This window comes from Oryzias latipes, chromosome 5, assembly GCF_002234675.1.
Source record: "Oryzias latipes chromosome 5, ASM223467v1".
Taxonomy (NCBI): domain Eukaryota; kingdom Metazoa; phylum Chordata; class Actinopteri; order Beloniformes; family Adrianichthyidae; genus Oryzias; species Oryzias latipes.
Window position 1 is genome coordinate 6843359 of NC_019863.2, and position 16478 is coordinate 6859836.

General features: G+C 40.7%; 1 protein-coding gene across 3 annotated transcripts in view; it reads right to left on the reverse strand.

The window, feature by feature from the left end:
* The window catches only part of ripor3 (RIPOR family member 3), a 49514-nt gene that overhangs the window by 10119 nt on the left and 22917 nt on the right, over positions 1 to 16478 (reverse strand). For 2 of the 3 annotated variants that reach the window (XM_023954825.1, XM_023954824.1), the window contains exons 3-13: positions 14717 to 14854; positions 12059 to 12137; positions 11943 to 11966; positions 11808 to 11861; positions 11551 to 11700; positions 9970 to 10033; positions 9855 to 9898; positions 6874 to 6999; positions 6649 to 6794; positions 4328 to 4454; positions 2868 to 3007 (exon numbers count right to left, since the gene is read on the reverse strand). In XM_023954825.1, the coding sequence (XP_023810593.1) occupies positions 2868 to 3007; positions 4328 to 4454; positions 6649 to 6794; positions 6874 to 6999; positions 9855 to 9898; positions 9970 to 10033; positions 11551 to 11700; positions 11808 to 11861; positions 11943 to 11966; positions 12059 to 12137; positions 14717 to 14854 (1092 nt within the window). Of the gene's footprint in view, positions 1 to 2867; positions 3008 to 4327; positions 4455 to 6648; positions 6795 to 6873; positions 7000 to 9854; positions 9899 to 9969; positions 10034 to 10170; positions 10591 to 11550; positions 11701 to 11807; positions 11862 to 11942; positions 11967 to 12058; positions 12138 to 14716; positions 14855 to 16478 lie in introns of those variants that run through there. The other variant, XM_023954826.1, reaches the window with a different exon arrangement.

The following is a 16478-nucleotide window of genomic DNA, read 5'->3' on the forward strand; positions in this document are numbered from 1 at the left end:
TTTTTTCCTCGGTTGTCAGGAGGATATAAATATGCTTTGGTGTTTGAGGTCAACTTGGCTGATTAGACGTTGTGGCATCTTTGAAGTTCATTAAATAGGATGATCCTGCAGGACTAAATGAAGGTTTAACCCTTGTGCTATCCTAGGCCCTTTAACATTGGGAGTTGGGTCATCTAGACCCACTAGACAGTGCTCTGAACCTTTTTTCTTCAATGATTTGTGATCTTCACTGGTGTCCATGGATTACATGAAATCTTTCCACCTTTATCCACCTTTGTCATGGTAGGGAGAACACGTCAATGTAAGGGTGGGGTCATCTAAGATAGCACAAGGGTTAAGGGGAAAATAAAATCTAGATTAAAGTGTAGGGGTGTGTGTCTTTGTGGGTGATTCTTACACAAAAAGTGATGAATTCAAAAAAATCTTCGAAAAACTGTTTGGACAAATCTACAGTACTTGAATAGAGTCATAGTAGTATATCCAATATTCTCAAATTTAATCTGTCAATTTTTAAGCAAAGAATGTCTTCTCTGACTACTGAGGCAGCAAAGGTTTATATGCATTCAATTATCTTAGTCATATAACTTTTTGTCTTACTACATGGTCCCAGACAAATGAAAGCACTTTGAAACCCCTCAAGTCTTTGTTTGAGAGAACCCTGAAAGTTCTAGACAAAAAGCCTCTGTAATATCATTACTGAGACATTCTAACCAATGGCATAATGGATTTGGAAAGTTATAAAATGTATATGGATGGTTGTCTCATTTTTAAAGTTTTGAATGGGCTGGCCCCTCCCCCTTATTAGATTTTATATGTAAAAAAACAAATACTGGAATAGGCACCAGGGGGGTATTTCAGAAAGCAGGTTGTGTGAGTTACCACGGTAAGTTTGAGGCAAAGGAAGCAGATAACCTCAGCTTTTGGTTCCAAAGATGGAGGTATGTTTCAGGGTAGGTCAAGTTGCTACAGCAACTCATGCTCTGAACATAACCTGGTCTGGAGAAGTTTTATTCGAAGGTTAGTTTGTTTTCACAGAGGTGAAGCAGCATGGCGTGTCCATTTGAAGATGATTTAGTGGATGAAGAAGCTCAGATAATACTTTTTCCACCGTCAGAGGGTGATAAGACCACATATGGATGTTGGTATAAACTTTTTACATTGTTGATCTAACTCAATTATTTGCTTCAGTTAAGATAAATCAATTATTTTTGGTTGAGTCAGCTTAAAAATAAACAAGTAATTATCAGACATTAATTTTACTTTCATTTAAATTAATTCAAGTAAGTAGGTGTAACTTTGGTGCTGCTGTTAGTTTGGCACCGCAAGGAATTGTGGGATACCATTCCCTTTGCTTGTCTGGACGGATTTGGGTTTAAGTGTGGGTTTTTGACCAAATGTGTTTAGTTGTTTAGCTGTTTTTACTGTGTTTTGTCTAGTTATTTGTCCTGTTATATTTAATTCTTTCTGCACAATGAGTGAGACGGAGGGAGAGGATGATGAGTTTATATATCATGCCTACTGACATATAGTATAATGTTTAATTCAGAGCTTTGGTATATGGATAAATGATTCAAATGCACTTTGCATCATTCATTTTATTGTTACAATAATGAGAATATCTGCAGGCTCAAATTTAGACATATGAGAGTTCAAGAATTACAATTAATTAAGATGGAAGAACTTTAATTGAATTGGAATCATTTGACGTTTAGTTAGATAAATATGTAAATTTGAGTTGTAAAAAAATATTGAGTTAGACAGACGTAAGAAATTAGGTTGAATAAATTTAACTCAATTACTTGTTACCAATTGAATTAATTTAAGTTGGATAAGTTATATATATATGCGTCACAATGAAAATAAGATCAGAAACTCTTGCGTTTACTTTCTTTTTCTCCAAGCAGAAACTCTTTCTTTTGCTGATGCAAACTTTTTTTGATGGGCATATAATCTTCATACGCCGTCAATAAAATCTCAGACTCCGTCTCACTGAAGTATAGCGCTCTCTTTTTCTCTCCACGTGTTTCCATGGTGACTCCGGAAATCGGCAATCCATTGAGAATGTCTTTATGTACTTGACGTGCATGCGCATTAACCCAGGGTTACCAAGTTGAGCGTAATTACGCCAACTCAAATCCGGTCTTTTGGAACCGGCATACCCAGAGTAAGCAAGTTCAGGTGGATTTCAGCCAGAGTTCAGGGTTAAAGTCAGGATAGTTTAAACGTGCTTCCTGGAATACCCCCCAGGTCTTAACTCAAGGGGACTGTAATGTTCAAAGGCACAGGACTAAATTCAGCCAAACAGTGGTGTCAATCAGAGGTACACAGTCATGGAATATGCTGCCACCACACATTAGAAACTGTGAAAACTATCCTACCTTCCAAACAGCTCCTAAACAATGGCTGAAAACAAACCAGTCCTGCAGACATTGATGTTATTGTTCTTATTGTTGGTTTTTTGGAATTGCTTTTAATTGTAAATAACCTTTATGAATGTTTTTACCATTAATATTGTGTTTTTGTATTGTGTTGTAAATGTAATTGTTGAACCTTTTATCCTGCCTTAGGACAACGTATGAAAATTAGCTCCTGTGCTAACTCTGGCATATTTAGGCTGAAGCAGCTGCTGAAACTGCCCTAATTAAGGTAAATAAAATCAAATAATTAGGCCCATGCCGTTTATTTAAACAGCATTGACTCATCCGAACAGCTAATAGCACGTTAGCACGCTCATGCACAGTTATGTCTGTGGTATTCAATGCAACATGTGTGGCGGGCTGGATTCTGTTAACAGTTTCGTCTGACAAGACTCCTTTAGGTAAAGGAAAACAAAGAGGTCCTGGAAAGACCGCCTGTCCACTGCCTACCTTAGTTTGCGGGGGGTTTGAGGGCCATGTGGGGGGTTGGACAAGTAACTGAGCAGAGACACACCTCCCCTGCTGTGATGACCCTTGGGCAGCAGAGATGGGAGGGAGCCCTCCTCGTCCTGCAGCTCTCGGACCATCGACTGCAGAGCAAAAGTCACATGTCAACATTTGAAAAGACCAACAATCAAGAAGAGGTTCACCTTCTCAGATCAAAAATCAAAAACAAAACAAACATTTTCTCTAAACCTTATTGATCTTCTGGATGTTTCAGTTCAATTTATTCTTTTAAATTCCTTAATGAAATCCCAATTCAAATTCTAACATATTCTTGCTGGTTTCTGTCTGATAGATCAAATCATCTGACATCTAATGGGCTACATTGGTTTATTTTCACCATTTTCCACAATTCAATAGCTCATTTAATTTTAAAAGATGTTTAACCCTTGTGCTATCCTAGGCACTTTAACATTGGGAGTTGGGTCATCTAGACCCAGTAGACAGTGCTCTGAACCTTTTTTCTTCAATGATTTGTGATCTTCACTGGTGTCCATGGATTACATGAAATCTTTCCACCTTTATCCACCTTTGTCATGGTAGGGAGAACACGTCAATGTAAGGGTGGGGTCATCTAAGATAGCAAAAGGGTTAAAACCTTGTATTTATTCTCATTTTGCCAGATTTGGATGCAGTAGCAATGTAGCTTTGGGCAGATGACCAAAGGCCCAAAGGCAAAAGGAAGAAAACTGCTTTTGGGAGGATAATAAAATGATTTAAGCTGTACCATCTAAAGACGGATGACGGTCTAAGAAAACCAGACTTGTTCCAGAAAGTCTTCCAATTATTGATGCAGCCCCCGTCAGTTTCTGGACAAGACCAAGATAATACTTCATAACGCACATTAGGAGTGTCTCTCTGTCACTCTGTGCCTTAAAACCAGGAGTCCGTTCTTCCTCCTTCATCGGTTAAGTGCGAGAGGTCATCTTCTTCAAGAAAAACCGGGTTTCATTGATTCATCCGAATGAGAACTAATCTTCTTCCTGAGCGTACCAGGATTTTTGCCGCCCGTTTCTGAGTCCGCTGATGCCATTTCTCTGTGCAGGGGCACAAACTTCAGTTACAGCGATTCAGGAACCAGTGGAAATAGCTGTAAAATATTCCTTAGCAGCCAACAAGGAAGCCAACGGGCCAACATGCTCTTCATCCAACTCCCTTCCTCCCCCGCATCACCTCCTTCAGACGCAAAAGTCTCAAACAAGCGTCTTGAGCTCTGAGCTTTTGTGATGAACCGGAGGAATCATGTGACTGGAAAAAGAAAATCTGCGAATACGCGGGGGAACACTGTACTGGCAAGGGGGACCTGAGAAAGTGACAGGTGAGTTTATGTTTTTGTTTTCCACTGGTCCTGCATTTGTTGTGTTGTCTTAAGTTGTGTGCATGTATGTTTGTCTGAGAACACTCACCATGAAATATTTCTCTGTGAAGGAAGGAGTGCTCGGGGCCGTCCAGCTGTAAATCGAGCTCTTCCTGCTGGAAACTGATGTCCTGCTGATGGACTGAGGCCTGAACCGCTCAGTACTGTCGAATGGACTGCAGTACACACACACACACACACACACACACAAATACACATTCCTTCAGACATGAATCACACAAACATTTTCTTACCCCATTTTCTAGATTTAATTGAGAAGATTGTGACTGAATATAAATAATGTGTCCCAATTTAGCAGTGATAATTTGAGTCTAAAAAACTTAAATTTACACAACCTGTCACTGAATAAAGTTCAAAGCAGGTTAAAGTATCTTTGAGTAAGAAAACCTGACACAGCAGCTGCTACAGAGAGTAAGTGTTCTTTACAATGGCTAAAATGTCATCAGTGGTGCTTGCTGGACACTGTAGAGCTCCATCCATCCATTCATCCATCCATCCACCCATCCATTCTCTTCCACTCACCCGGGACCGGGGTCGTGGGGGCAGCAGTCTAAGGAAATATGCCCAGACTTCCCTCTGCCCGGCCACTTCCTTCAGTTCCTCACATAGTCTCTCCAGCGTGTCCTGGGTCTTCCCCGGGGCCTCTGCCCAGTGGGACATGCCCAGAACACCTCCCCAGGGAGGCGTCCAGGAGGCCTCCAGATCAGATGCCCGGGCCAACTCAACTGGCTCCTCTGGATGTGGAGGAGCTGCAGCTCTACTCCAAGCCCTCTCCAGACCAAGCTTCTCACCCTATCTCTAAGGGAGCGCCCTACGGAGGAAACCCATTGCGACCGCTTGCACAGTAAGGAGCTGCAAAGAACAACCACCTAGAGAGCAGTCTTTGTATTATGTCCAGACCTGAACCCCGACTGAAAAGGTTCTACTATCTCACGAGCATTTAAGGAAGAGACCAACTGTTTATATACAATGCTCTCTAAAATCTTTGCACATAAAGGTAGATTGGATATTGGTCTATAATTTGACCAAATTATAGTGTCAACTTTCTCAAAAAACCATGGTGGCGTACCATCACAACAAGAGGCAGCTGGTTTTAGCTTTGATACCACATCTTTTACGTCGATCAGGAACACCAATAAAAAAGAAATAATGTTTAGCTACTGGTGCAGGTGGCGTTGGAGTAGAATACCTGGAACACAGTGTAAAAGAGGACCAAAAAAAGTTCACTAAATTGTTCATAATTTTCCATAGAACTATCCTTAGGATTTCCACTCCTGTCTGACTCAAGTAAAGAACTTAGGGTCTTAAAAAGGGTTCGCCGATCACCGTAAGCAGAGGTGATAAAGTCAGACTAAAACTCTCTCCAAGCCTTTTTGACAGCTTCTTTAAAAATAACAGCTTGTCCCTGAGGGGGGTCAAGGAAAATTTGGAGTCTGTCCTTCTTTCATCTTCTTTTAGCTTTCCTTCAGTCCCATCGTAAAGCACAAATTTCCTCAGAGATCCAGCACTCGGTAGTGTGCCTGGATTTTCTTTTGGTGAAGGAAGCAAACTCATCCAAAATGTGAACTCGCAGCAGTTCAAATTGTAGGAGGAAGGACTCTCTGGTTAACGGGGATGAATATAAGCTCGGCCATTCCAGAGAGAAAAAAACTGAAACATCAGCACCTTTTTCTCATCCAAGCCCCGCACATATCTGACAGGAGCAGTTGTCAGGGGGATATTGGATGGCAGTACAAAGTCAACTCCTGAATGATCAGAAAAGACAGTCTTCACTGACCCAACAGAAGTGATAGGAAAGCCTAAAGACAGCACCAAATACAAAAAAAGAAGTGTAATAAAAGTGTGCAGCAGCCCAGACCAATCATGACCATAGACCATGATATTGGAACGAAAATTGACCAATACACTGAGAGCTTTACTTTCTGACTTACTGTAGCTCTCTCTTCACCACAATGGACCGGTACAGCGACCGTATAACAGCGGACGCCACAACCATCCACCTGTCAACCTCATACTCCGATCTTTACTCACTCGTGAACAAGACCCCAAGATACTTGAACTCTTTCACCTGGGGCAGGAGCACTCCCCCCCCAGAAAAGGCAAACTACTTGTGCAGCTAAAAGCTGGAACAGTCTCCCTGAGATTGTGAGACAGGCCTGTACTGTGTGAGTGCAAAATGGGCTGGAATGGGCCACCATTTCAGGGTCAAAGGTTTACCTAGGTTAAATGCCCTCCTGCCCTTACTCTTCTTTCACCAATGTATTTTCAAACCCTTCCTGATTCCTGCAGAACGTTGTGGTAGTCATGGACATTATTTCCCTGGTTTCAGCACTGTTGTCGTGACTTTACCTCCAGGTGACCTCCAGTTGCAGTTTAATGGTTCCCAGTTCTGTGATGTCCACCAACATCAGCTGTGGCTTTGCCACGAAGAAGTCTGCGCTCGTGCACGTCACCGTTCCAACCAGCAGCCAACCTAAACCCTTTGCCTCTGCCACCTGAAAGATGAGATTGTACACACACATGCATGGGTGTGTTTGTCTCTGCAAGCCTGTGGATTTGACAACATTTTCTGACCTTGATCTCAAAATTGTGATGTATATGTGGGAGGAAGACAATCTCCTCTTCGTCCCAGGACTGAGAGTCGTCTGACACAATCCTCCCCCGGATCCTCCATCTTTGCCGGCCAAGACGCACCACCACCTGATTTTAAAACACCGCCAGGAAACAACGTTGTTTTATCTCATTTTGGTCAATAAAGAAAAACTACTTCTCATTCTAGCTTTGAGAAAATATTTATCAAAGAAAAACTCTAACAATGCTTGCCATTTTATGACAAAAGTATAAAAAAATTATCAGAGCTTAATGAGTTTGGATGCCATACAAACATATTATCCTATCCTACAACACGTGACCAAAACATTACATGAATGTTTTCAGAGTACTCCCATTGCTGGGCAGGTAAAGGGCAACAGTATTAAGTAACCCCCCATCTTTCCCAGAGAACCAGAGAAAGTATACTGAGGGGGAGGGGAGGTTATCAATTTTCGACCGCTGGTATCTGAAAGGACATGAAGGAGACAAACACTGGAAAATCTGTTCTAAGATGGAAACTGTCATTGCATTAGTTGGAAATCGAAGTACATATTAACTCGACGCCACTGAACATCTGTTAAAGGACAAGACACCACGGAAAGGTAGAAAATCCCATTTACTGGCATTAATGTGAGCAGCTTTAAATGTCTGAGTATGACCATAAGGCCACACTTTTACTTGTTCTTGATTTAAATTTAGTGTCAAGAATTCCTTAACATGCATATCACTACTCTTTACTGAAAAACATTTCACTCAGTCAAAATACCTTTTATTTCCCTTTTTCTTCTTTGTATTTCAGCAGCTTTCTGTAGGAGGTCAACATAGAAAATCATAAGCCTCCATCTAACCCTCTCCTCTGCATTTTCCTCACTCACACCAACCTCCTCAAGTTCTCTCTATCCATGAACTCCCTCTTTGGTCTTTCCTGGTATCTCGAACCTCTGCATCCTTTCACTTACATCATCACTGTTCCTTGTAACATGTCCAAACATCTCCATCTTCTTCCCAGCATTGACCTCCAGAACATCTACCATGATTACCATCTGTTCCTCTGAGAGATTCATTTCTGATCCATCCCGGTCCCTCCCAAAGAGACCCTCAGCATCTTCATCTCTACTGCCTCCAGTTCTTCCTCCTTTCTCTGCATCGGAGTCTCTAAACCAACAACATGCCCCCCTTGCCCCCCCTCCAAAACCTCTTCAACAAAAACCAACAGCATGGCTGCTCTCACCACAGTCTTCTACACCTTTCCTTTCATTCTTGATGACACTCTTAAGACACATCCAACCTGAAACTTACTCCACCCGTTCCAACCTGCTTGAACTCGTCTCTCCACCTCTTTTTCATTCTATGTTGTTCTGGACTGTTGACCCTGAGAACTTACAATCCTCCACCTTCTCCATCTCTTCTCCCTGTAACCACTTCAGTTCCTTTTATTTACACACAGATTCTCTGTCTTGCTGCAGCTGACCATCCTTCTTTTTTCCGAGCAGACCTCCAACTCTCTAGATGTTCTTCCACCTCTTCCCTGTTATCACTACAGATCACAATGTCATCTGCAAACATCATGATCCACAGAGATTCCTTTCTAACCTCATCTGTCAGTGCTTCCGTCACCACAGGAAACCAGAAAGAGCTCAAAGCTGATCCTTGGTGCTGTCCCACCTCCATATCCTCTATCCCACCTACAGTACATCTCACCACTGTCCTCCAGCCCTCATCCGTGTCCTGAACAACCCCAATGTTCTTCTCTACTACTCAAGACCTCCTCTTCCAAACCACAGCTCCTCTCTCTTGATGCTGTTCTAGACTTCCTCTAGATCTACAAAGATAACATGCACCTCCTTCTGACCTTCCTTGTTCTTCAGAAACATCCTCAAAGCAAATCTTGCATCTGTGCTTTTCTTTCTCTGCATGAATCCATTCTGTTGTTCTAAAATGTTGACCTCTGACCTCAGTCTAGCGTCCACTCCTCTTTCCCATTACCTCATTGTGACTCATCAGCTTTATGTTTTTATTTTCAGATGAAACATCACCAGGTGGATGCCTCTGTCATGACTGCTGATTTCACTGATCGTGTGAAGAACTGATGACCTCATAATGGAATGCGGTTATCTGAGTAAAGTGAACACGCCTCTCTAATTATCCAAAGATATGAAACACTTTTTTCCCAAAGAACACTGTTGTATAAACAAATCTCCATAATCTAAGATTAGAGACTTTTTCTCATTGTAATGGCTGTTTATCACAATGCCAGTGTCCAATGATAGCTAGCAAAGGCAGCACTCCTAATGTCAAAACTTGCAACTTTTTTACTGACTACGCATGGTCTGATTTTTTTCCCATCATTTTTGTTCTAACAAACACTGATCATTATAGTGAGATGGCAGAAAACAGATAAGAACAAAACCACTGGAAAGATATGTTAGTTGCTGCAACAACAAGAAAATGGGACAAAGACGGATAAGCCCAAATTTAACAGTCACTGCAGCAGTGATCAAATAATAATCACCACACAATCTATCAAATAATTAACCCTTGTGCTATCTTGGATGACCCCACCATTACATTGAAGTGTTCTCCCTACCATGACAAAGGTGGATAAAGGTGGAAAGATTTTGTGTAATCCATGGACACCAGTGAAGATCACAAATCATTGAAGGAAAAAGGTTCAGAGATCTGTCTAGTGGGTCTAGATGACCCAACTCCCAACGTTAAAGTGCCTAGGATAGCACAAGGGTTAAAGGCAACATTGATCCTTCAGTTACAGGCTCTCACTCCTTTTTGGTTAACCCCCGTCAGGTTGAAATATTTAGAAAATCTTTACAGACAACTTATGAGTTCCATTTTAACTTTCTGATTATTCGGCTAGTTACTGTTTATTTTTTATTGCCCTTGCAGTAGAGCAGAGACAGTCCCTTCCTCTAGTTTTCATCTTTTTCTTGTGTTTTACAAACGCTCACCTCATATTGGTCTCCAGGACAGAGGCGGGCGAATCCAATCAGACCTGCAAGGGAAAATGTATTTGAAAGATGGAAGTTCCACTCTAGGACATTGTAAAAGAAATGGTGTTCTCACCCTTCATTTTGATGTGCAGCTCCCCAAGGAGGATTTCCAACTCTGCCTCTATGGCTGACATGTCCTGCACATCACATGATCAGAGAGAGGTTTTGGGGGGGGGAGGAAGCAACTTATGTCAAAACAAGGAAACTTCCCTCAGAGGGGGGGGTCAGAACTTAAAGCAAGCAAGACAACTGGTCTCCTGGAGTCTATCCCTACCCCATCCCCAAACCGGCTCGATAACCTCAGGCTGATGTGGGACAGATGAGTGTGAGATTGCAAATGCTGTCCAGAGTAAAGTTGTGTTAGAAAATGTCTGACAAGCAAGTTCTTTGTTTTTTGTAGTGACCCTAAGTAGCTTTTCCAAAACAGAAAACTTTATCTCCAGAACGTCATTTCCACACTGGACTTGTTTTTTGGACGGAAGCATCTAAATTAGTGGGGTCGTTTTGGGGGTGGGGTGTAGATAGAATATTAGCTCTTTTGGACTCATGGCTGGAGTTTACTCAACAATCCTAGACCGAACCGGCAACCCCTGGCACAAAGGATCCCCAAAGAGAAACACTGGGCCAAAAACCGTAAAAGGGGTATGTTAAAGTTTAATACATATTATGTGTGTAGAAGCATAAATGAAAAATAACATTAAATGCGCAAAATAAAATACAGAGAGATAGAAGATAATCAATCATTTTGTTACTTGAAAAGAATTTATCGGATCAGAACCGGATTACAAAAACTGTAAAACTATAACATGAATTAACTCAGTAGGGGTGGGATTATATAAATTTACTTCTTCCCACTCCTTTTCAAGCAATAAATCAAGCTCTACTTGACTTTAGTTAATGATCAATGTATTTAATCAAGCAAAATGTGATTTAAGTGAATTTTTTGTTTTGTTTTATTTTCTGTCTTTTTAAACTATGTATTTCAACATTTCTGTAATGACTTTGATAAATATGTTTTAATTTTTATATTGCTTTGACTACAATGCTTGAAATAAATCAATAAATCAAATCAAATCAAATGAAAGCATAAACTGAAACTTAATAAATAATTCATAAATACGCATTTAAGATGATAAAAAGGTGGGTCTTGAGCCTCTACCTAAAAACCTCTATTGTCTCTGCACACACGCCCAAGGAACAACATGGTGGTCATTTATGCTTCACAGAGGAAGAACACGCTGCAGCTGTTTGCTTGCATTTTTCTATCATTTATTTTGCGAGGCTTTGTTGAAGGGAAAAGGTATATCTTTAAAGGGTTTAACCCCTCCATCAGCACATCTACTTTGTGACCAGATTTTGAGTCCTAAACAATAAACGCATTGAAAGATCAGTCATTTGGAAGCGCATCCACTCCTGGATATAATATTAAAGTTCTGTAAGATTCCTGGTTACTTGATTTTTGTACTTTAGTGCCCAACCTCACATGAGGACAATAGTTGAAAGATGTCTTTGCACAGGACATACAGCACACTAGGGGGAAAAGCTCACATTCACAAACGGGGACGTTTGCTGAGGTTCTCAAGGCATGATGGTGTGAGGAGAAGACTCTAGCGTACAGCAAATCCCATTGCCATGTCCATTGGTGGCCTCTCACCTGCAGGCTGGTTCTATGGTTGCGGCTTAGCTCCAGCAGGCTTTCCCTGGAGGCCCTGGTGGACGGGGACAATGAGAAGGCTCTCTTCATGTTGTGTGCTCCCTGACACAACCTCCACTGGATGCAATAGGTCTCGTACAACTCCTCCACCTGCAGACAGAATGAATGTGTTGATCACAGAATGAAGACACAGCGGGCTGACACTCTGTTAGTGTTGTTTGGTGTTAAGAACAGCTGCAAGATGAAAAAAAAATCACCTTGCTGATGTGAAACTCTAACCGCCGTATGTATCTCTCCAATGCTCGGATTTCCTATAAAAGCACAAAAACTGAGGGACTTTCAAAATAAGAGAGTCTTTTTAAAAGCGTTTAAGGTATTCTAAAAGAAATTACCTTTTCCAAGTCATAGAGAAAAGCCTAAAACAGAAAAAAACATAATTTTCAATCACAGTCATTTTACTTCCTGTTGAAATAGGCGGTAACGTCAGTTCCTCCCCCTCCCTCCTTACCAGCCTGGAGTTCCTCTTTGTCTCTCTCTGCTGTGAGGACAGCAGCTCCATCTCCGCCTGATGGACCTCCAGATACTCCCTGCACACATACGGCACATCAGCACTGCAGTTTGCAGCTTCTGGATAGCAGTAGATTAACTGGAGCTCTCAAAAGCATCCAAATCCTGTCTGAGTCAGGGAACATTGCTTTGATTTTCAACAGATTTGTTCCCCTGGCTGAGACCCAAACAACACAAATACAGTTGGACCGTGCGGGTTACTATGTGTGTGTGTGTGTGTGTCTTTTTGCGTGTGTCTTTTTTTCGTGTGTCTGAGTGCGTGCATCTATGTGCACAAGTGTGTGTCTTACATGTGTATGTGTGTCTGTGTGCATATCTCTGTGTATCTATGCATGTGTGTGTGTGCAAGTGTGTCATGTGTGTACATTTGTGTGTCTGTTTCATTGACGGTATATGAGAACTGGAGTGAGTTTACTTTCGGCTTCAACCAAATGAATTAAATTCAGTCGCCACTTATTTTGCAATATTGAACCTGCCATGTTGGAGCCAGATGGCTTGTGTGTTTGTATTTACTGTATTTCTGTGTGTGATATCCAACGTGTGTTTTCTATTGTTGGATGGCCACATGACCTACAGCTTGGGAGCCATTTTGTGTCAAGCCTAAGAATTGTCGATTTTCATGTTTTTGATAAAACACTGTTTTGGACATGCAGTCTGGAATGCGGTAAAACGCTGCTTTTTAAGCCATACGATGCCTGTCCTAACATGTGCTCAAAGCTGAGCTCCTGATTGTTTAACTCTGGACGCCCTGCTGCCGGACCGACCCGATGCTCAGACTGCATCACAGGACTTCAGATCTTGGCTGTACATTGACTTAACATTGTAATTGTACGCCACTGCCGTGCAAATTGTGTTCGGTGTGAACGTGGGGGAGATTCTAACCAGGCAATGACAAAATGTTGCCATGCCTCAAATGAATGCTAGTTCTGGTGCTTTCAGTGAGAAACTTCCACAGACTTCAATGTTAAAATAGTGATGTTTGCCCCTCAAATTAACCCTTTAGTGCCATGTGGTTTAATATTTGACAGATGGTGATCACGGTGGATTCTGGGAACAGATCTTGGATGTTTAGCTTGTTTCCTACGTTTCCTAGTTTCCATTAGAAAATAAACCATGAAAATATATCATTTCTGTTAATTCTAGTAATTTGCTTTATTATTTTCAAAATGTCTTCGCAATAATATCTTAATCATTTTTAACATTAAAAACATTTACATTTTCTCAGCATTTTTATTTATCTCAAGGTCAAATTATTTAAGGACAGAATTCAGAACGGCTTCAGTAACCCTATAATCACTTCATGTAAAGTGACTGACATCGCACGGGTAATTCAGATTTTTTTTTAAGTAAAACCGTGAAGACAGACAGAAAACTTTCGGGACATAGAGATAATCTTGTAACTCCTCACTTTAACAAACAGCTGTGATTCTGTGCTGTCGCATAGTTAAGAAAACCCAGGACTTGAAGGATTGCAGTATAACAAAGTCTCTGTCATTGTCATTACTTATTTGCATGAAGGTAAGACATTGTTATGAGCTGTAACATGTTCAAAATGTTAAAAACTGTATTTAACTTGTTTAGTTTCATTTGATCTATTTCTCTTTCCATTGGTTCTTCGACAGCTCAATTTGTTCTACAAAACTGCAGATACTTCAGTAAATACATGTTACAACTAAAGGTAAAAAAATATCTGAATATTTTTAAATATTACGTTTGCATTACAAATATGCACAAACTGTTGTCAAAATTCTAGAGATGTAGAAAAAACACAATTTCACTGTTTCCATTAAATCATAATTATGAGAATTAACACAAATGAACTCACCCTTTCACAAAAGAAAGGGTAAAACATTGTGTAATCTGGTCCTTTCTCTTTTCCCCATATTGAAACATCTGAGTTGGGCAAAGTTAATTCTATGGTGGTGACTATGAGCTGACAAATTAGGCTTCAAGTAGCGGAGTGCAGAAGTCTATGGGTGACTTCAGAGATGATCCGTCCTCATGTATATGTCTATTATATATATCTTATATATATTTCTATTGCCCCCCTTGCTCAAATCTCGCCGCAGGACCTCAGATTGCATTTGTGCGTTTTTTGATTAAAACTGGTCGCCTCTGCCATGCGAATCAGGTTAGGTTTGTAGGCAGCGTAACCCTTGTGCTATAGGAACTTAAAAATTGGGAGTGGGGTCATCCAGACCCACTAGACAGTGCGCTGAACCTCTTTTCTTCAATGATTTGTGATCTTCACTGGTGTCCATGGATTACATGAAATCTTTCCACCTTTATCCACCTTTGTCATGATAGGGAGAACACGTCAATGTAAGGGTGGGGTCACCTAAGATAGCACAAGGGTTAAAGCTTCTGTCAGAGTAGATTTGTCATGACTTAAAGATTTGAGTTGTATCCCTTTCATTTGTTGACATGTTAGTCTGTTAGCTATTGACTTATCAGATTTATCTCCCGACTTCCTGCATGCTTCTGATAACAACTGCTTCAAAACTTCACAGAAGTCTCTTTGCTGTTATGACATCACACTGGTGGGAGTTCCTTCCCTGATTAATAAGAAATACTTGAGTGAAACTTTATTCTTTCCTACTTGAGTCCTTCGCGAAGTGCCTTAAAGACTCCGTCCACCTTTTCCGGCTGCAGAGACCAGATGGCTCCTGGCCCTCTGGCGGAGTAGAGCTGCATCTTGGGAGTTTTTCCTTTTGATGTGACTCTGGTGCGAAGAGAGCTACGGACAGGAGAAAAAACACAGATTTACTTTAAATATCTGTCCTCATATTTTATAAAAGCCAGTGGGTTGTAACTGTCCACCGGGTACCCCGCCTTCAGCCGGGCAGTTACTAGGATAGGCTCTAGCAACCCTGCAACCACAAACAGAATAAGGGTGGATGGAGGTCTTCCCAGTCTGCCTCTGATTCTTTTTACTCCCTTTCTGTCCACCCTTTCTCATCACCTTGTCTCTTCCTTTTGGAATCTGGACTTGGACTTCGCTTGGACCATGAAGAAGCATTTTGGATTATTAGTCCTTTTTCTGCTAAACCAGCCCCTACACCCAAGACTCCTCCTTGTTACACTATCTCCACCTGCCACATATTTATCCCTTGTTCTCTTCCACAGTAAACCTGTCCTCTAAGGTGTAGACAATAGTTGTGTAGCAATTTATTTTAACAACAAATCGATTCATACCATGATTTGTGGCTAATGATCTGGTTTATAGTCCATATTGGTTCGTTGTGATTAATTCGATTGAATTCAATTCTCTGACCTAAAATGGATCCAGGACATCTTTAGCCAAAACTTCCACCAGTGTGACTTAGAGACAAATACCTGGTACTGAACAGTGCAGGTGAAGTTTTCTAGATTCCTTGTGTTTCCTCAAGATAATCAAGTGTAAATTAAATATGTGTACAAACAAACGAGTAAACAAGAATGAATGTCAAATCCATTCACATTTTAGTTTTCTAAAGTTCAGTCCACTGTGGTTTTTCCACCTCCAAATGATCCAAAGGGAACATTGTTAGAAAATTCTAGCACACTGGATGGTCACTGTATGCTACAGTCAAAGTGTTTCCACACATTGGACTGGAATGATGGACTGATCAGTTTTTGCTGACATCACACGTGTGCTGTCTGCTGTGATGTCACTAGGTTGCTCTTACCTTATAGTCAAATAAAACTACTGTACTTCAATCCTTCGATCTTGTTTTTTCCAAGATCCAATCATTTCATGATTAAGAGTGTCAAATGCTTTTTTTAAGTCAATGAAAATTCCAGGTGCAAATTTCTTTTTGTCCAGAGCCTTTGTGATTTCCTCCACAGCATTAATGATAGCCAATGAGGTTGATTTGTTTTCTCTAAAACCATATTGGTTTTCATTGATAATGTTGTGGTTATCAATAATTATAACTGATTTATCATTAAATATTTTTTCTAAAGTTTTTGAGAATTGTGGAAGAAGAGAAACAGGTCTATAGTTTGTAAAGTGGTGTTTGTCTTCGCTCTCATAGATAGGAATCACTTTTGCTATTTTCATTTGGTTTGGGAAACTCACTGATTGTAATAAGTGACAAACGTTAGAGGCTTAAAGAAATTATTAATTACCTCTTTCCCCACTGTCATGTATACCCTCACAATCTTTTGAGTTTTTAATCTTGAATTTATTAAAAATTGAAGGATTGAGTGTGGGATTATCAGAAGGAGCTTAAAGCACATTTTCTCATGTTCTGCTGTTCAGATGTGAAGCTTTTAAAATATAGAACTATATTAACATGTATAGATTAGGGTAAAAAAGTGGATTCTACACCCAAGTTGTCATGTTTATATTTGATGGTGAAAGGAGAAAAAAGGTGATG